Here is a 21,257-nt window from a genome sequence, read left to right on the forward strand (position 1 = left end):
TTTTTAAATAAATGCTGTGTTTTTGAACTTTCTATTTATCACAGAATCCTGAAAAAAATGAGTCACATAGAAATGGAAATTCAGCTTTGCCATCAAAGGAATATATTCCATTTATATTCAAATAGAAAATAGTTACTTACAATTTAAATACTATTTCACAATATTTCTGTTTTTACTGCAATACCAAACACCAAACTTTTGAATGGTAGTGTATGTGTATCTTCTCATACAAAAAGAGACAAAAATGATGTCTGCTCACTTGTGCAGTAGAAGTTTGATCATCAGTGCTCCCATCTGGGCCTCCTGGACCCGTGAGCTGTGAAGCAGCCGTTCTGCCCGGCTCAACAGCACAGCTGTGACATCATCAGGGAGAGATGGGGGGAAAAATCTGAGAAGTAGCTCTGCAGACAGTTCACGAATCTACAGCACAGGAACAACATATCAGGCAAACACATCACATTACGGACAATTGGGGTAAGGGTTTCAACTGTGCATACAATTTAGGTCAGAAGTCTGGGGTCGGTAAGATCTTAATATTTTTTTTTTTAAGAATTCTCTCATGCTCACCAAGGCTGCATTTATTTGATCAAAAATACAGTAAAAACAGTAATGTTGTGAAATATCATTACAATTTAAAATAACTGTTTTCTGTTTATTTTTTAATAAATATATTTTAGAATGTATTCTTAAGATGACAGAGCTGAATTTTCAGCAGCCATAACTCCAGTCTTCAGTGTCACATGATCTTTCAGAAATCATTCTAATATGCTGTTTTGGTGCTCAAGAAACCTTTTCTTGCTAACATTATCTTATTAAATGTCCTTACTACCACTTTTGATCAATTCAATGCATTCTTGGTGAATAAAAGTATTAATTTCTTTAAACAAATCTAGCTGATCCCACACTTTGAACAGTAGTGTCTATTCATTTAGTTTTACCTCATTGGTTGAATCCTCTAAACAGCCAATCAGGACAAGCATCTTTGACTTTGAGAAGAAATCCCACTTTCCCCTCTCTTTAGCCCAGTTTATAAGAGTAGACATATTGGCTAAAAAATGAAAACAAAACAAAAATCAATCTCTGATATCATTTTATTATATTTAGCACTGAACATAAAATAATCAATTTGAAGTTAGAGATCAATAAGAGTTAAAAGATCAAACATTTCACAATATGTATTCCAAGGTACTTCAAAGGATACCATGGTACTACCCAAAAATATGATATTACCATGATATAATTTTGTAAGTGTTGTTTTATTACCAGGTGGTTGTCCCTTCTTTCTGTCTGGACTCCAGGTGTCTGTACATGTTTCCAGCACCGCAGACAGCAGGAGTAGAACAGTCTTCTTCCTCTGGTAGCTGCTGTCAGGAGTCAAATAGACCAGTGACAGCTGGCAGAGCCAGTCAACAAACATTGAGAGAAAATATCATGAAAAAACCCACATGATCTTAAAGCCATTTTATTGTGTTCTATTGATTAAAACGCTTCATACCTAAACAAATGAATAGTACTTCCGACAAATATGTTAAACAATTTGGATTATCATTAATTATGGGTGACTAACACACCTATAAACTTCTACAATGGCACTGAAAATTGAAAACTTGCATCCATGCCAATAGATGCCAGTAGTCAAAGACTATCATCATATTGGTTATTTAGAAAGACAAATGAGTGGCAGCAAATATTACTTGTGCACCTTTAAAATAATGTTGAAATCAAATATAAAAATATATAAGATGTATTTTCATAAAATGTTAATTTCAAAATTCCTCACCGACTCCTTGTTTAAGCTCCGCCTCCTCTTTCTCCGTGAGCCCTTTTTTACTATTATGGCCCTTGATGCTTGCCATGCAACGGTCTCTTATTCTCACCAAGAATTTCCTCAGTGCTGCCTGAAGATGCTGGCGGAATGGTGACGATTCGCTGTTGAGATTGAGTGAGATGAAGTCTCTCAGAGTGGAATACTCCACTTGTGATGGGGCTTCTTTAGTCTTTGGACTGCAGCAGAGGAGGTTCAGAGCTGCAAGCCGGACACTGTCATCCAGAGAGGAGAGGGCAAGATGGAGAGTCTGAAGAACATGGGGGCTGTCTACACTCCAAAGAGAATTTCCACTTGTGGCCCGCTGGGCGCTCATGACACAGGACCACGCGTGAAGGTGACTGGGAGCCATGGGGTCCAGAGCTGACAACAGAGTGTTAAAAGCACTTGGAAATGTACGTAGTGTCAAAGGCAGAAGATGGCTAGAAGCGGTTTTTTGAAGAAGAATTGATTCTGAAGTCAAAGCCTTTAGAATGACTGGTTGCCACCGCAGAACCCATTGATTAGCTAAGTCTTGTTCAGTGGGTGGTGCTTCTTGGGATGCATTTATAAGCAGCTCCCGTTTCTGTTCCTGGAGGAGGGATCTGTAGACTTCTGAGACACATGGAGAAAGGTGATTGGTGGAGACGCATTTTAGGATGTGAGAGGGAAGAGCTGGATACAGTTCCAAAACCTTTTTAAGAGGAGAAACTACATTTTAATTTACATTTATTTACAATTAATTTGATAATGAACTGATGCTAATAAGCCTCTCAGAAAGCGAAGATAAAACTTTGTTTCCAAAATATGTAGTAATTACATAAAAATGTATTTTTGATATAAATATTATATTATTTATTTTATTTTTACATTTATATTATATAAAATGTATACTATAATTTACATGAGAATAAATTTATAAATATTTAAAAATATTTTTAAATTTTTTTTCTTTATTCTTATACTTACAATATTATTAATAATATTCATATTATATTATTAATAATAACATGATAGCTATAAAATGCATAAAAAAAATGTCAAATACAAAAATGGAGTAGCATGTACAAGGGTGCCCAGTCACTTCTCTTACCTGGTCTGTTCCTGCATATGGCAGAATTGCAGTAAGTGGTAAATATTTTGCTTTGGATTCCCAAGGCAGTTCTGATATGCTATTCAATAATTCCACATAAAGTCTTTTCTCAGTGTTCTCAAAGTGCAGACAATCCTTCTCATAGATCTCCATAAGCAGACAGAAAGCACTGCGTGTCACCTCCGCAACACCATCCAACTACAATAAAAGTAATGAAGAAAATACCAGCAGAATGGATGTTTTGCTGTAATTAACTTTGGTTAAATGTCTGGTTTTATCATTTAATATGGATTTTTAAATTTTCTTAAGAAAATATGAGTGGTTGTTGCCCGTACAAAACTGCTAGAGTGTTCTGAGTGGTTTTAAAACATGGCCCTTAGGGGTTTGTTCAAATCCATATACCTTAAAATAAAGAATATTCAAATTCATTGTACGTAAAAGGCTTACTGGGGTCTCTGCATTGCTCCAGATGATTTGTATAAGGTGCTGCTGGAGGTCTGAATCGAAAGGAGCACCAGTAACTTCCCAAACCTCACTGAGGCACTCTTTCAGCCTCTTCAGCCAAATGGTAAACACTACAAAACACATATGCATACAACTTTTGTCACTGCGGTCATGTATGGACCTAGCAATCTACAGAATGACACATGATGATAGAGAGCTTGTACCTTGAAAAACATAGTAATGACAGTCAAGCTTTTCTTCACAAAGAGCTGAGATGAAGGGGAACAACCCATTCAGGAGAAGACAAGTCTGATAAAACAAAAGAAAGAGTAAGTACTTATATGTTCCACTTTGGATCATTCTTAGAAAAAGCAGTCTATGCACTGCTTATGTACCCTTTTTTTGCCATGGTGACTGACAAGAATGTCATTTCTGCAGCAAGTTAACAACCCCCTGCATACAGCCAGTCTGTCCACTCCGTCCTGACGTCTGGGACGACAGTCCACCTGTAGCTCACCTACTGTCAATCTCCACGCTTCTGAGATGCACAAAATTCACATGTTATGAAAACAGGCAACTAACCAAGCAAATGAGTTAATCGTACGTTATAGATAAAGTAAAGACATTTATAATGTTACAAAAGATGTATATTTAAAATAAAAGCTTTCTGTTTATCGAAAGCAGCACAAAGATTTTTAACATTGATAATAATAAGAAATGTTTTTGAGCAACAAATCTGCGTATTAGAGATTAAAATTGAACGTTGCCTTCACAGGAATAAATTACATTTTAAAATACATAAAAATTAAAAACATTGTTTACAATTTTTAAAATTTGTACAATATGACAATTTTACTATATCTTTTTTCAAATAACAAATTCAAAAACATTTTTAAAAGTCTTACCAACCGCAATATTTTGAAAGGTATAATAAATAAATATAATATAAAATAGATATTCTATAAATAAGTACGTAGGCATACTAACCAACACTGAAGTACTGATGACATGCTACATTCATGAACTACGAAGGCCGTCTCGTTTAATTCTAGGTTGAGGACACTTCGTATACTCATCCTACAGAGGATGCGACCTCCAGAGGATTCGACCTCCGGAGGGCGCAGCCTTCTAAATGAGACACGCCCCTTGTCCAAATACACACACTTGCGGTCTTGGCCACTTGAGAGCGCGTGCGCGCGACAGGAAGTAAGTGCGCAAGACTGTCCCAGGTCTTAAAGTCCACATGAAATCAAAATTGACTTTATTTACTTCACTAGCGCACATTGCTAGTCTTGATGTAAACAATTAATCCGTGCAAGTTAATCCGCTGAAAAAAAATGGTTTGTCTTCGTAATCTTTAATCAAAATCTGAACATTTACTTCCGCTCTGGAATGGCAGTCCTTCTCTGATGGCGTCAGTTTGACGGCTTGGGCAGAATATCCTTCTAAACACACCCTTCTAACCGTTAGATTGCTATGAGTGAGAGACAGAGGAGCAGCGCAAACACAAAACCATGCCCTCTATTCAATATTCCGTTTCAGATGGAAATACGTCACTACACTGAAATAAAGTCGGCAGCAACTACTTCAACACTGTAACAAGCAGAATAAAGGGCCCAGAGCAATGTCATACTCTGACACGCACTTGTTTCTATATAATAGCCCATCCTGCACAAATACACACACAAATATGAGCCCCCAGAGCGGTAGCTTTGACCTAAAACATCTCTGGCTGATTGATGAAGTCATATAATTTAATTTAGACATAACTGTCATCTCCATAGTTTTTAAATTAATCATTTATTAACAAGAGAAACATCCAGTTAATAACTCTAGTGTCTGCTGTGACAAGAGTCAGAACTTAACATGCTTATCACCGTTTACCACAGAACAAGGTCATGTGTGTTAAAGGCTACATTGTCCCCTGGATCTGCTCCTGAACTGTTATATTCATTATCTGTTTGACTGTTTGAGATCAAAAAATGAGGAAGAATACATTCCACTAGGATTATAGTCCTTTAAGATTATTAAAAAAAAAACATATTGACATAAATTAGTTAAACAAAGGTAAAAATGGTGTTTAGGCTTTCCTTGGCTGAATTCCTGCTTTATGCAGTGCTACTCAAATGGAGCTAACACAAAGTTAATTTAAATGTTTCTGCGGATCATTAACAATGAATTCCATTTTCCTCTTAAAGTCCACATGAAATCAAAATTGACTTTATTTACTTCACTAGCGCACATTGCTAGTCTTGATGTAAACAATTAATCCGTGCAAGTTAATCCGCTGAAAAAAAATGGTTTGTCTTCGTAATCTTTAATCAAAATCTGAACATTTACTTCCGCTCTGGAATGGCAGTCCTTCTCTGATGGCGTCAGTTTGACGGCTTGGGCAGAATATCCTTCTAAACACACCCTTCTAACCGTTAGATTGCTATGAGTGAGAGACAGAGGAGCAGCGCAAACACAAAACCATGCCCTCTATTCAATATTCCGTTTCAGATGGAAATACGTCACTACACTGAAATAAAGTCGGCAGCAACTTCCGGTTCACGCGGACTTTAAAAACGCCAGAGCGCAGTGCCCTTATTGGATACTAAACCCACACTATCTCGAATACCGCTCCGGAGCGCTATTCGAGGCTTAGTGTATCCCATCATGCATCATGTTCTGGAAATAAATCGTGAGACTTTTTGCCGAGATCTCGCGAGAGGTCATGGAAACCTTTCCAATGCAAGTTAAATATTAATATAATAATTAGATACTACATATAATTTGGTAGAAAAACACTGTTTTTACGTTTTATTGGTGCAAAGATGAGTAGTGGTGATATTTATTTTGTACAACATGTGCAACTGCTTTTTATCACTTAATTAGAAGCACCACAAATTAAAATTGTCATGTTATATGGACTACTGAACAGACATGTAGAAGTTGATTTTAAAATGCAAAGTATTTAAAATTAAAATAAAGCTATGTAAACACTTGCATTTTTACAACACTACAAGTGTGTCCCATCAGGTAATGAAAAGTTCGACACACACTTGTGGTCTTCATGCTCACTTGAACACTTGGGCCAAATACAGGAAATACGTTATATAAGTAGTCAAGTGGTCAAGTGCAAAGACCGCAAGTGTGGGTATATGGACAAGACTACAGTTTATGTGTAAAGTCAATGCTTCTCATTCTACAGCGAGACAGTGTCACATACACGATTAGCGCACGCCAGCGCCCCTACCGGCACGACTGTATGATAATCTAACGTACATGGCTAATGGCTACAGTATCAGGCTGTAAACACAGTCTCCGATGCTACAGTACGTTTTTAAAATGAAAAATCCTTGAATCCAAATGAACAATTAATTGCCATGTTCCCCCTCTGAATGGGCTAAAGCTGTGAGCTAAAAAGTGGCAATAATTTAATTGAATGTTGCATTAGCAATAGCTTTAAAGAGGTCAGTTTGTTTTATGCTGGCTTAGCTAACAGAGCATGTATCTGTTATACACTATATTATCCGCACTTTTGTGCTTTTTGATATTGAAATGGCTGAAACGGAGAAGGTATTGCATGGATGTGAAGAGGTTAGATGGAAAAACGGTTCTTATAACTGGTGAGTACTTTAGGCTTCATATCTCCGATTATTAAGAGTAGCATCTCTTAGAGTAACATGATGGACAGCTGCTGAATGCTACTACAGGTCATACAAATCATTCGAGTTGATTGTATGCCTTTTCATTTGTCTTTTTACATATTCCTTTACATATTAAAAGCCAAACCGTCATCTAAAGCCAAATTACATTTGTTGAATGATGAGAATCATGTGTTACTCTGTGTTGTTCTGGAGTATCCTTTATAGGAAGGTCATTGCTATTGTGAATGAGATGTTTGAGAAGTGTAAAGCTCCCCTGCTTTTAAGACCCTCTTTTATTCTTGTACATCTCATGTGGCATGGCGGCTGTATGTTTCAGGTGGGAACAGTGGTATTGGGAAGGAGACGGCTGTGTTGCTGGCTTTGCGAGGAGCTCGTGTGATCATCGCCTGCAGGGATGAGGAGAAAGCCAGGAAGGCTGTTCGAGAGATCAAAGCCAGGAGCCACAATATGAATGTGCTGTATATGGAGGTTGACCTGGCCAACATGAGGTCTATACGAGAGTTCAGCAAAACCTTCTTACAAAAGGAGAAACGGCTGGATATTCTGATCAATAACGCAGGTGAGGATGGATATCAGGGTGGCAACTGGTGGTCTAAACCAAGGGTTTTCACACTGGGGTCCGGGGACCCTCTAGACAGTGTTGAGGAAAGTTACTTTTAAAAGTAATGCATTACAATATTACTCCATAAAAAAGTAACAAATTGCGTTACTTAGTTACTTTTATTTAAAGTAATGCATAACGTTACTTTTGCATTACTTTTTGTCACCTGGGCTGGGCTTGCTTATTTTTTATTTTTAATAACAAAAAAAAAAAACATAAGTTAGGGCCCTATCTAGTGTATCACGATTTCCACAATATTATTAAGCGGCAAAAACTCAACATTAAGAGATGTTTCAAGAGCACCAAATCAGCATGAAATAAATTACATTCACAAATTTCTTAAATTGTAATAATATTTCACACAATATTACAAATTTACTGTGCTTTCATCAAATGTATGTTTTTTCCCCTCAGGCATGCCCAGCGTTCTCGACTGGACAGATGATGATTTCTCCATGTGCTTTGGCGTGAACCACCTTGGCCACTTCTTACTGACGAACCTTCTTCTCCCACGACTGAAAGAGAGCTCACCGAGCAGAGTGATCACCCTCACCTGCTCCAGCTACAAGTACCAGAAGCTGGACTTCCAAGATCTCAACTACAACCTGTTCCCGTTCTTCACCTACTGCCGCAGCAAGCTGGCCAACATTTACTTCACACAGGAGCTCGCTCACATGATGGAGGGGAAAGGAGTGACTGCGTATGCCGTTCACCCTGGTGAGATATCTAAAATATAGCCTGACTTTCTCTACAACTGCAGAAAAGGTTGCTATGTGGTTGCTAGGGTGTTCCTGGTGTCCCTAAGTGTGAGCTGTAATAATAGTGATCTTCACCTTAGCAAGAATCTATAATCGTCTGAACTGATTATTGTGAAGTTCATCTTGTATCTTTTGTCTCATTCAGGTTACGTTCAGAGTAACTGGACCTGTCATTACTCAGTTCTGTTCCGGATCCTGGTGCAGGTGGTGATGTTCATGTTTTTTGTTTCATGTGAGGCTGGGGCGCAGACGGTGGTCTACTGCGCTGTATCAGACGAGGTGCTGCCGCACAACGGAGGATACTTCACTGACTGTCGGCCGGCTCATCTAAGAGCCTTCGCTAGAGATTCTGGAGTAGCAAAAAAACTTTGGGAGGCCAGTGAGAGACTAGTTAAACTGGCCTGATAACAGTATACAGTGCTTTTTGTTTGCATGTTTGAGAAGCAGACTGATTCTTATGTTGCTTATGGAAAACCATGCTAGTTTTTGGTTTGTATGAATGTGATTTTTATGGCACTATTTAGAGTTTTGACGTTGTGTGTGCTGTTTTTTACAGTGTAATTTATTTGATGATGATTGATGTGGTGTTTGACATGCAGTATTGAATTGCCCATGTTTTCATTAAACACTTTAATTAGTGAAGAATGTAAATAGGTCTCTACAAATTCCATTTAAGAAGATGGAGGGTGACCATTTAGAAATGCAAACAAATCAAAGCACGAAAGCGTACAAATCTAGCAGAATTACAAAGGTTGCATTAATGCATTTGGCATATGCTTTTATCCAAAGCTATTTACATTTCCTTTTGCATTTATACATTTGATCACTCCATGTCAAAGGTGACATTTTTAAACTCTAAAAAAGTACCAAAAAAAAAAAGGAAAAAGGTTCATTTTTACCCAAGGTAGAATTTTTTAATTAAAAAGCATTTTAAATGCTAATGGAAAATAAAGATAAAAAAGTGGTTGAAAAAGCTATTCCCATTTGCATTACAGCTTACGGAGTAGTGTAAAATGTCTCCTTCAAAACCCTCAATATTAAATATTACGATTGATTTAAAGATTGTACTTATTTCCATAACCTGGCAGGCCTGGAAATGACAGTTTTAAAAATCCCTAAAATAGATTGCAATAGTCAGGTTAAGGAAGTAAAAATCCCATTCATTTTCTCCATAGTGGAATTGATTTTTTAACATGTTGAAATAGACCAACTGGGAGCTATGAGGTTGTTGATTGATGGTATAAGCCATCAGCATGCATTATTTCAAGTAAAAACCCTTTAAAAACATATTGCTTGTCAATTTTGAATACATGCACAAGATTCTTCAGTATTTAAATCATTTATTTATATCTTTTGAACACATTTGCTTAAGTCAGGGAATACACAGAGCATGTTTGAGAACAGAGCAATAACAAGAGTAAGAATCCTCAGAAATCAAAGAGAATATTATCTTATACAGAAAAACAAAACTAACAGAGGGCTACTGTGAGAAAACTCAACTTCAGAGAAACTATCCGGTACTGTTTCCAATCAGAGAAGTGATATGACGAGTCGAACGGAAACAGTCCTGTGCTTAAAGATGGACAATGTCGTCGGTGCAGGTAAAAATACTCTGGATCTCCGCTATCTACTGAGCTGTAATTGTTAAGTTAGTCATAAAAGACTGATAAAAGTCAGAAACAATCCATGATTTTATTGGCCATTCAGGTTTGGTGAATATCCGCAAAGCACAAACAGCAGATCTATGTCACTGCCGATACAAATTTAGCTTCAAGTGATTTCGAAAAAAAACCATGCATATTTAGCTAATATTGCAAGTGCTTCTCTGAAGTTAAGCAGTCTCATACTAATGAGAAATCTTATAGTCGTTAATATAAATATCAGTCACCCTGCACTGACAACAATGAGCTTAATACAAAAGCATGCTGTAGAAATATCACCATTTCCATAATCACCGACATTTCGTAGCTATAGTCTTCGTCATTTACACAGCCATTGTCAGCATAATTTTGGGACAAAAATATTATATATATATATATATATATATACTGGTAAAACAGATAAGAGAAAGGTTTAGGTAAACCAGCATTCAATAGAAAAAATTAAATCAAAAAGATAAATAACACCAAACCTAGTGTTCAAGTGACTATCATGCAAAGAAATTCCAGCTGAAATGCATGTAAACTGCAGTTTCAATACTGTGTGTCCTGTTTTAATAGCGATGTGCACTTTCACTCTTCAACATGTTTATTTTCGTTGCTAAACACACAGAACAGTACACTTTTTACATGCTGTTTTGCTTTGTTTGTGTTTTTTTTTTGTGATTTTTTTTTTAGGGAGCGGACAGGTGTGGAACTCTGATCACTCGTATAAACACAGGTGAAGTTTTGCATGAGATAAAGCATTGACGAATGAGACGCAACTTTAACAGAAGCAGAACACCGGAGCACAAACACAAGTACACGTGCCTCGCGGGGTCGCTTTGTTTGAGAGAAATATTTTGATTGGATTTTAAAAGATTGCCTCTTTTTATCTGTGTGAGAGACAATTTCTTTCAAATAATAACAACAAAAAAGATCAGTAGTCATTATCGATATGACGTGGCTCAAAGCTAGTGAGTTCAAACATTAGACAAAGTGTCGTACACAAACGTAAGAAGCATGTAAGAAGTTGCGATAATATCAAATAAATAAATACAACCTGAGGACACAAGGTCAATAAAATAGTCACATGACCGGGTGATGATGTCACACTGACACGTCAGTTCACCATGGCTCAAACCCTTTAGAAGTAGAGTGAAACCAGTATAAAGTTGTACGAGGTGTGACATGCACTCCATAAACTCTATCTTACCATCTTCTGACATATAAAACTATTGCTGCCGATTTTGACTACGAACCTCTTCATTCTTCGAAAGACTTTCACGCTCCTTGCACTTTGCCCATCCAAAGGGTAAACACACTTTAAAAAGGATCCAGGGTAACAACATTTTCACTCTCCTTAAAAGTCTCTCACCGACGACAAACTAAATATATATAAACTCTCAAAAATAGAATGAGTAATATTGATAAGTCAACGCTATATGTCACGAAAAATATAAATGTCAACATATAAGAGCAAAAAAACTCAAAAAAGCAAAAATATGTAACTCCGTCAGCTAAAAACCCACCAAAATTCCTTCAATCAGCTGCTCTCTAATGGCCTCCAATGACTTTAAACCTCCACTATGACTAGTGTTGAGATACAATAGTTGTTTTTTTTTAGAACAATCTCCTCTAATGATGTCATTGGATGTCCACATCTTTCCATAGTCCGAGAAAACACACGAATGAGGAGGTCATCATCTGGTATGCCTACTGTATGTTCAGCTGAGGTATGGCTTTTAGTTTGATTCAGTCGGTCCAACCTAACACCGCTGGCTCAGCTGAAGAAGAAACGAAAAAAATTCGAAATATCGCAACACTAACACTAAAATCTAATACTAACGTTGCAACAGGTTACATATAAAGCACAATTGTGGCTTTCCAGAACAAGGAATTGTTCATACAATATGAAGTTCGCCAACTGACAGCAAATCTGCTGAATTATTCCAAATCTGAGCTAATGATGCGAGAAATAACGACTAAAGCTGGAAGACCCCGAACATCACGTCGTTCTTTATCAGGCTCTGGTAGAATCTGCCCCAAAACAGACACACATACCAACAAATGTCCACTAACGTTTGAACACACATGGACAGACGCTTCGGTTGGATGTGAATCACACTGAGAAGCCTGTACATAAACGGCGGCCATTATTTCTCCATATCACCACAGAAATGGATATAATGATATAATGAAAAAATCATGCTCTCCAAAAATGTTCGGAAAAGAAAAGGCATAAATTACAAATCATTGGCATCCAGAACGTGAATTGTGTAAGTGACACATACAATTGCTTTTGTATTTAATACTAATAACAACAGTAAGAACAATATTAATAATAATAAGAAGAATAACAATATTATTGAAAATCTACACACTGTAAGTGAGGACGGCGAATCAGTGTAACATTACTCACACTGGGAAGGTGCGACAGAAAGCATGGCATTTCACAGACGACTCGCTGAGGCTTTATTATCCGTACTAATCAAAGACTGTCCAACTCCACACAGCACATGTGCACAACGAGGTGAGTCTCTGCACGGGTGTAAAGATACAGGGACGGTGTCTGGGAGGGAGGGGGTAAAGCTGAAGGTAAGACAGAAGACGACGCACAAAAGTGATTGGCAGGTGAGGGGGCCGGGCCCATTGTGGGAGGGTCAGGCACTGCAGACTCACAGCTACCCATCACTGGGCTCGCTTTCCTTCCTCCCTCTCTCCAACTTCCCCCCCCCCCCCCCCCGAGGGTCAGGCGCTGCAGACTCACAGCCACCCATCACTGGGCTCGCTTTCCTTCCTCCCTCTCTCCAACTTCCCCCCCCTCCCTCACTCTCTCTCTTTTACTCTTGCACTCTCCATTTCTGGCTGGGCTCTCTTGTTAGATGTGGCTACAATGAGCTCAACCTGAGGAAAAATAAGGTTGTTAGCTGCGTGTCGTCACTTTGTACAACTACACAATCTGTTCAAGAGTGTGCAATGAGCAGACCAAGGCTACACTGAAGAAAAAATAAATAAAAATTGGTGTAGAAACAAATTTAATTCGAAAATTTCACAAATAATTACAAAGAAATACTGAATTAAACAGAATTTTTTGAAGTAGAAAGACTGAAATAGTATTTTCTAGAAAAACATACTCCAACAATATGTTTTATTTACAACTTAAAAAAAAAAAAATGTTTATAGTGTAATTGTCACTAGGGTTATATCTCAGTAACTGTGAAAAGACCAAAATGTGTTCTCTCTAACAGTGGTGAATTATATAATACCGGCATATTTTAAGGCAACTATATAATGAAGATGCTGCTAAATATTTTTGTGAAAACTGTGATACATTTTGTTCAGGATTCTTCAAATTCAAAAGAACATCTGACTGCAAACTTTTTAAACGGTAGTGTACAAAATTTGATTATTTTAAGGCACAAGGAGAATTTGTTAAAGACTTAAAGAGATAGTTCAACCAAAAATAAAAATTCTGTCATTTATTACTCACCCTCGTGTCGTTCTAAACCCGTAAGACCTCCGTTCATCTCCGGCACCGCAAAGAAAACAAAAATAACGACTTTATTCAACAATTCGTCTCCCCACCCTAGCGCCATTTTGGAGAGTATCCACTGAAGGCAAACAGCGTATGCTATTCTGTGTCAGATGCGTCACGCGGTGACGTGTGTGTGTGTGAAAAAGTATTCTCGTAGCTTCGTAAAATTATGGTTGAACCGCTGAGGTCACATGGATTATTTTACCGATCTCCTTGCTACGTTTCTGGACCTTGATCGTGGTAATTACATTGTTGTCTATGGAGGGTCAGAGAGCTCTAAGAATTAATCAAAAACATCTTAATTTGTGTTTCGAAGATGAACGGAGGTCTTACGGGTTTAGAATGACATGAGGGTGAGTAATTAATGACAGAATTTTAATTTTTGCGCGGTGACGTGTGTGTGTGTGAAAAAGTATTCTCGTAGCTTCGTAAAATTATGGTTGAACCGCTGAGGTCACATGGATTATTTTACCGATCTCCTTGCTACGTTTCTGGACCTTGATCGTGGTAATTACATTGCTGTCTATGGAGGGTCAGAGAGCTCTAAGAATTAATCAAAAACATCTTAATTTGTGTTTCGAAGATGAACGGAGGTCTTACGGGTTTAGAATGACATGAGGGTGAGTAATTAATGACAGAATTTTCATTTTTGGGTGAACTAACCCTTTAAATAACATTAATCTGTCTATACGAGGATGTACCTTCACTGTAGAGGGGCGGCTGGAGCTCCCGAACAGTGGAAATGGACATTCTGCCATTTAGAGTCCCGGCGATGCCACACCCTCGTCTCTTCAGATTGGCTGCTGCGCGGCCGGCCCTGCTCATCCACGTATTGCGTGAGGCGGATGTAGGCGATGCAGGCGGCCTCATCTCCAATCAGGTGCACGTGAGGGTTAAGGATGGTGGTGTGGATGGGCTTACTGTTCTTAGACAGCACTATGACAGAGTGAGAAACGGCCACACTTTAATGAACAGACGTCATGACCGACAGGGTAGAAGTGAAGAGTAATCCGACTCCGCTTACAGTTCTCAAAGTAAAATCTGTGGAAGTCCATCCCCTCCACCAGGTTTCCCAAGGCCTCAGGTTCAAAGCAGGTGAGTCCAGGGTCGCAGATTTTACTGGAAATAATTAAAGCAATTGTTTCAGTGCCATCTCATTTACTGTCAATTGTGGGTAAAGTTAAAAATACACCTCACACACAAGTAACTTACGCATAGGCTTCAAAGTCGCCATTGTTGATAGCCTCAATAAGCTGTTCAGTGATTTTGATGATCTCCTGTTTGCGTGCTGTAGAAAGAGGAAGTCGGCGTTAACAGAAGCCAGCTTGTATTAGTATGCGCATGAAGGAGGAGCATTATGGGTAAGCAGTAATATCTTTTAAAACACCGCAAAATATGTTTCACAGGTTCACTCTAATTTATTCAGTAGACTCATTTCTAATGTGTCTTTTTGCATCAGTACACAAGCTGCTGTGACAGACAGAAGCCCACACACACACACACAAATAAAAAAAAAAAACAGGTTGTCTGAACATCCACCCAAACAGATTTCAGCCACCTACACTACCGTACGTGCTCTCACACACAGCATTTCCTTTCCAGCTCTGTTAGTCACAGGACTCCAAATACCACAGCTCAAATAACTGAAGGTTAAAACACAACTCAATCTCTAGAGGCAACACAATTCAAAGATTCTCTGTAAGACCAGGTGGTCCAATCACAAGTAGTTTGTTTATATTACTTAAATATACTGTTTAATGATTATTTTTGTGTGAAGAAAAAAAAAAAAGACAAAATATGATACTTATGACAGAATGGTAAGAAGTTTCCAAGAGAGTTTTAATGTGACATAACAATATCATAGATTTCTTATAATAATTATAATAATAAGTAATGCTTCTTGAGCAACAAATCAGCATATTAGAATGATTCCTGAAGGATTATTTGACACTGAAGACTGGAGTAATGACTGCTGAAAACTTTTACTATTTTAAAATATTCAAATAGAAGACTTTTTATAATTGTGATAATATTTACTGCATTTTTTTTATCAAATAAATGCAGCCTTGGAAGCCATAAGAGACTTTTCAAAAACAAAAAAAATCTTACCAATCCCAAAAGTCTGAATAGTAGTGTGTATCTGTATATACAGTATATTTTTTCAACTTTTTAGTTTTTTTGTGCTGTATCAACCTGCAATAATACTTGTGAGAGACTCTCCTCTTCATAATACAAAAGTGGTCACAGATGACGCATTTGAGATGCATGTTACTCCCAGCCAGGTGTACACAGTGATGTGATTAAATCATTCGAGAAATCCACACTCTATGCATGTTAGTCCAGTAGCATCATTGCTGCTTTTTTACACTCCCAGGAAATCAAAAACTCATGCTGCTGTGCCAGTAATGCCAGCACAGACACTGACACCACATACTCACAATGTGCTGACAGCAGGGGGCTCGAGGACGGTTGAGCAGGGGAAGGGGAGGGGTGTGATGGGGCAGATACTGGGGCAGTAAGGGGTCTGCTGGCTGCTGATGGCTCACTGTCTGTATGAGGGGCTGTAGGTCTGCGCACACTGCTCACTAGATCAGTCAAACGTGACACTGGATGCATAATTGACGAAAGGCAGATGACAGAAGAAAAAAAAAAAGACTAGTCACTAGCAGAAAACATGGTTAATCAAATATGCAGTGAGCGAAAAGTTTCTAATAAACATGGAACTTCTTCTGAATAACCTGTTTGCATACTGGTCCATCAGGGACTTACTCTGTGTGGGAATGTTAGGGTTCTGGGGAGTGGAGGGGGCAGAAACAACAGCTGGAGTGATAGTTCTCCCCCCCTCACCATCATATGTAGGCACCGAGCCCCGGCGAACTACACCCAATAGATCAGTGAACTTAGTGGCAGCTGTGGGCCCAGACAGGGCAGGACAGAAATAACAGAGTGGAGTTGAGCTTAGAAAAGGAGCAGAACAGTTATAGCAGTCCTGTGTGCAGTGGCATTAAAGGAACAGTTTACTCAAAAATTAAAATCTATTTCATCATTGTTTACCCATACATTATTTCAAACATTCAATGGTTTTGGGGTATCTGAGCTGCAGTAGGAGTAAGATTTACTAGTAAATAATTTCAGTCTTTTCCACACAAAGCTACCATATGGCTAACATAAGAACATACTGTAGCAACTGATTATATGGACTTTTAACTTAACAAATGTGACCCTGGACCACAAAACCAGTCATAAGGGTACATTTTTGGAAATTGAGATTTATACATCATCTGAAAGCTTTCCATTGATGTGTGGTTTGTTAGGATAGGACAATATTTGGCCGAGATACAACTATTTGAAAATCTGGAATCTGAGGGTGCAAAAAAATCAAAATACTGAGAAAATCGTCTTTAAAGTTTTCCAAATGAAGTTCTTAGCAATGCATATTACTAGTCAAAAATTAAGTTTTGATATATTTACGGTAGGAAATGTACAAAATATTTTCATGGAACATGATCTTTACTTAATATCCTAATGATTTTTGGCATAAAAGAAAAATCTATAATTTTTTGGGCTATTGCTACAAATATACCCAAGCATTTTGTGGTGCAGGGTCACAAATGATTATATGGACTTGTATGGTATTTTTTAAATAAATAAATAAAATATACACTACCATTCAAAAGTTAGGGGTAGATTGGAATAAACTGTTTTTCTATTTTCTATTCATCAAAGAATTCTGAATAAGAAATAATAACAAATGTTTCTTGAGCACCAATTCAGCATATCAGAATGATTTCTGCAGGATCATGTGACACTAAAGTAATGCTGAAAATACAGTTTTGCCATTACAGGAATAAATTACATTTTGAAATATATTCAAATAGAAAACAGTTATTTTAAATTATAATATTGTTTCACAATATTACTTTTTTCTGTATTTTTGATCAAAGAAAAGCCTTAGTGGGCATGAAATACCTTAAAAACTTCGAAGTGACCCCAAAATATTGAACGATAGTATACATATACACATGTATTTATAATATATAATTTCTTTTTCAAGGTACGTTTATACAACAACGATGCGCTAAAAATAGAAAACATTTTCCTTTGCGTTTTTTGTGTACAGACGACAACTTTGTCAAAACGATCCCTGGATCCACGAAAACGACTTAAAACGCTGTCTTATGCACACCATGCCAGTAGTTGGCAATGTCACTTTTTAAAGGAACACTATTCGAACACGTAATAACGCATGTCCATGACATCATGATATTCGAGACGATAATGGTATCGTTTTCAAAAACTTGCACTTTGAAACCTGTTTTCAAAAGTTTGCATTTTCAGGCCCCCAAACCACCATTGTCTTGTAAATGAACAGCCAAAATGCATAAGTTTTCCATTTTTAGTTTAAAATGGAATTTTGTGTAAACACCTCCTTAATGTTTCACAGAGAAAAAAGAAATTCATACATGCTTGGAAGAACATGAAGGTAAGGTGAGTAAATGATGACAGAATTTTCTTTTTGTTTTGTTGAACTATCCCTCTAAATAAATCCAGAGAAACCACCAGGAATTGGTTAAACAATCAGGACACAGAAAACGGCAAGATTAGATTTGATTAAAAACAAAGTATCTGTTTACTAATGAGAACACAAATTGTGAACATAATCTCCAGTAATGCCACTCATTTAATGGCACTACTTTACTAATTTTAGTGCTGATCTGTGTCACACACATGCAAAAGGGGATTATGGGAAGGTGGTGAGGTCATGGCAGTCAGAGGGCACTTACTGAAGAGAGCGGGGGAGGGGCCTGGAGGTGTGTGGGCGGAGTCAGGCTGGGTGCTGGGGTTTGACTGAGCTGAACTGTTATCTACAAGCTTTCCTGTGAGACGCCCCCCAACATCACACAGAGAGAGATGGGACACAGAAAGCATACTGATATCAATAGGGTTTTTGCAGCCATTCTCAAGCCTAGAAAATGCCGGAGGAGCGAGATGCCTTCATGTAAAGTGTGGTGGTTCTAGCTAAGTGTTACTTCAGTATACATTACCAACGAATGAAATGAAAAAAATCCTATTTTTAAATGAAAGATCCTTAATGGAATATGTCACCCAAAATAAAGCAATAAGCCCCAAGAAGCCGTGGTTTACAGTGAATTTATAACAGCTAAGGGGCGTTGTTAGGCACGACGCGAAGCGGAGTCTTGTTGCCTTTATAAAACGGTTATTCCATATATGTAGTAAGGTTTCACAAAATAAAACAGGGCAAATAAAGTGTAATTATATTAATAAAAACATTATTCTTCCACCAAACAATGTAGTTCCTCAGAATCAGTTGTTGTTGCAACAAAGTGGTTGCCGAGCAACACACAAACGTAAACAAAGGTGTATGTTTGTAGAGTAATTTACAACAGCTTCGAACGTGGCTCAGCCAATCAGAATCAAAGACCGGAACTATCCGTTTTGTACACAAAAATCCTATGCCAGCTGTGCAGGTCTAACTTCATGAAGTTACGAGAAACTTCAGAAATTTTCATTTTTGAATCAAGTGTTTCTTTAAAACAAGACAAGTATCTGAGAAGCAAAACTAGACTTGCTTTCAGAAAATCTATCTTGAATATAACTGTATTTTGTCTTTTTCCACTGGCAGATTTTTTCATTGGTTTTAAGCACAAACATCTCTGAATGTTTTAGTTCATAAGTTCTAACAGCTATTTTCTGCAGTGCATGAAAAGTGTTTGTATTACTACAAATAGGAATGAAGCAAGACAAAGACTGAGCAAAGATGACAACCATAACTTAATCAGTTCAGAGAATATAATGAAACGGAACACAAAAAACACAACAAAATAGAAAGTTTTACTAAATCAAATCAACAAACTAGACTATTTAAACCATAAAAGGACCATTAAAAGGCATGCTAGCTGGTTGCAGAAATCAACCTGACTGCTTGAAAAACACAGAGTTTGAAAATACTTATTTACAGTCCTTATAAACTGCCTCTATTCAAACAACTCATTCAAACAGAAGTGCTTTACAAGCTAGCATAGATATTATTAAGCTAACTTCTCACAGCTGCGCCATAATTCATCACTCAACTATTGCAGCCAGATATTTCCCAACACCACCTAGAAGTAACACACACACACATACACACACTTCTCACCGTCTCTTTTGTGTGATAGCGAAAACAAGACATCACGCTCCTGTCATGCACACTGTCTGCCCAGAAATTTGGCGGCAAGTTTTCTGTTCATACGCACACTCGCTCTGAAATAGCCAGGGTCTCTGTTTCCCACTGAGCTTAATTATAGCACAAGGTGCCCTTGCCTTGCTCTGGGGCAGAGAGAGCTGACACAGACACTGAAACTAGGAGTGACACCAACCCAGAACAGAGTTTTCGAGCCCAGAAGTGAGCACTGAATAAGCTCAGGCTAAAACTTTTCCCTAAATTTCTCAGTTTAATATAAATGGGCCATAAAGTGAATCTAAAATGTTTAGACTTTTGTTCATACTCTGCATATACTACCACTTAAAAAGTTTGGGTTCAGTAAGATTTTTATATTTTTGAAAGAAGTCTCTTATGCTCACTAAGGCTGCATTTATTTGATAAAAAATACAGTAAAACCAGTGAAATTGTAAAATATTATTACAATTTACAAGAACTGTTTTCTATTTTAATATACTTTAAAATTTAATTTATTCCTGTGATGGAAAAGCTGAATTTTTAGCAGCCATTACGCCAGTCTTCAGTGTCACATGATCATTCAGAAGTCATTCTAATAATTTGTGCACAATAATGATAATGTAAAAAAAAATCTTATTATCAACATTGAAAACAGCTGTGCTGCATTATATTTTAGAGGATACCATTTTTTTTTAATTAATAGAAAGTTCAAAAGAACAGCATTCATTTGAAAAAGAAGACTTTTGAAATATTGTAAATGTAATTACTGTCACTTTCTATCAATTCAATCATTGCTGAATAAAAGTTACTTTTAAGAAAAAAAAAAAGGATCCCAAACTTTTAAATGGTAGTGTAAATCTGATTTGTTTTTCAAATGTGAACTTTAGGACTGACCGTTTGTTCTGTAGCTATGTAAAATCTGATTAGTACACCCAAATATGAAGATTAATTTACTCGCCTTGGTGTCTTTGCAAACCTGTATTTTTTTTCTTCTGTGGAACACAAAAGAAGATATTCTCAAGAATGTATTTATTTTTTGGTCTGTGGGGTTCAGTGTTGTTTTGGACCCCACTGACTTTCACTGTATGGACAAAAACAGTTAAAACATTCTTTAAAACCTCTTCTTTTGTGTTTTGGAGAAGAAACTAAGTCATACCGTTTTGGAACGACACAAAAGTGAGTAAATAATTATTCATTTTTAATTATTTAATACATCATTTTCATTTTTGGGTGAACAATCCCTTTCGAATCAGCCCAATGTGAAAACACATAAGAGAGCAGATGTCATTGTAGAAAGATGACAACCTGAATGTACTGAACAAATTTATTTGGATTTTAAACTACAGACACACAGTATTATATTATTTTTGCTATTCAGACTACAAACAACTATAATATTTTTGCAGCCTGTCTGAACAAAACCTTAGAAATCTTTGCTGAAAAGCTGCAGTGTGTGTTGTTCCATACAAATGCTGATAGTTGAGTCTTACCTTTCATTTCCTCATCCTCCACTGTGGCATTACTGCTGTCCGACGACTCCTGTGATAT

At 37.3% G+C, this 21,257-nt stretch overlaps 2 protein-coding genes and 1 pseudogene across 31 annotated transcripts in view; 1 reads left to right on the forward strand and 2 right to left on the reverse strand.

Annotated features, from left to right (window-relative positions):
- LOC107696052 (thyroid adenoma-associated protein homolog) overlaps nt 1-4,362 on the reverse strand; it is a 12,490-nt pseudogene extending 8,128 nt beyond the window's left edge.
- A 2,208-nt stretch (nt 4,363-6,570) lies between these two features.
- On the forward strand, nt 6,571-9,231 carry LOC107696056 (retinol dehydrogenase 11-like). The gene is made up of 4 exons (XM_016496201.1): nt 6,571-6,952; nt 7,311-7,553; nt 8,010-8,312; nt 8,499-9,231. Exons 1-4 carry the CDS (start codon nt 6,832-6,834, stop codon nt 8,756-8,758), a joined length of 927 nt encoding a protein of 308 aa, XP_016351687.1. The 5' UTR covers nt 6,571-6,831; the 3' UTR covers nt 8,759-9,231.
- Nucleotides 9,232-12,766: 3,535 nt separating this feature from the next.
- Nucleotides 12,767-21,257, reverse strand: part of LOC107696072 (calcium/calmodulin-dependent protein kinase type II subunit beta-like) — a 65,306-nt gene continuing 56,815 nt past the window's right edge. For 17 of the 30 annotated variants that reach the window (XM_016496237.1, XM_016496234.1, XM_016496230.1 and 14 more), the window contains 8 exons: nt 21,200-21,248; nt 18,313-18,405; nt 16,298-16,438; nt 15,967-16,134; nt 14,741-14,816; nt 14,553-14,647; nt 14,230-14,464; nt 12,767-12,897 (listed from right to left, as the gene is read on the reverse strand). In XM_016496237.1, coding sequence (XP_016351723.1) covers nt 14,232-14,464; nt 14,553-14,647; nt 14,741-14,816; nt 15,967-16,134; nt 16,298-16,438; nt 18,313-18,405; nt 21,200-21,248 — 855 coding nt within the window. In that variant the 3' untranslated portion in view covers nt 12,767-12,897; nt 14,230-14,231. The remainder of the gene's footprint in view (nt 12,898-14,229; nt 14,465-14,552; nt 14,648-14,740; nt 14,817-15,966; nt 16,135-16,297; nt 16,439-18,312; nt 18,406-21,199; nt 21,249-21,257) is intronic. The other 13 variants (XM_016496249.1, XM_016496248.1, XM_016496245.1 and 10 more) reach the window with 2 other exon arrangements.

The sequence above is a fragment of the Sinocyclocheilus anshuiensis genome, unplaced genomic scaffold, assembly GCF_001515605.1.
Source record: "Sinocyclocheilus anshuiensis isolate Anshui unplaced genomic scaffold, SAMN03320099.WGS_v1.1 scaffold935, whole genome shotgun sequence".
In the NCBI taxonomy this organism is placed as follows: Eukaryota; Metazoa; Chordata; class Actinopteri; order Cypriniformes; family Cyprinidae; genus Sinocyclocheilus; species Sinocyclocheilus anshuiensis.

Excerpts from the sequence above, each read along its gene's own strand:
- LOC107696056 (XM_016496201.1), top strand. The coding sequence starts at position 6,832 with ATGTATCTGTTATACACTATATTATCCGCACTTTTGTGCTTTTTGATA. Across the intron at positions 6,953-7,310 it reads AAAAACGGTTCTTATAACTG|GTGGGAACAGTGGTATTGGG; the intron begins GTGAGTACTTTA and ends TGTATGTTTCAG. Across the intron at positions 8,313-8,498 it reads TGCGTATGCCGTTCACCCTG|GTTACGTTCAGAGTAACTGG; the intron begins GTGAGATATCTA and ends TGTCTCATTCAG.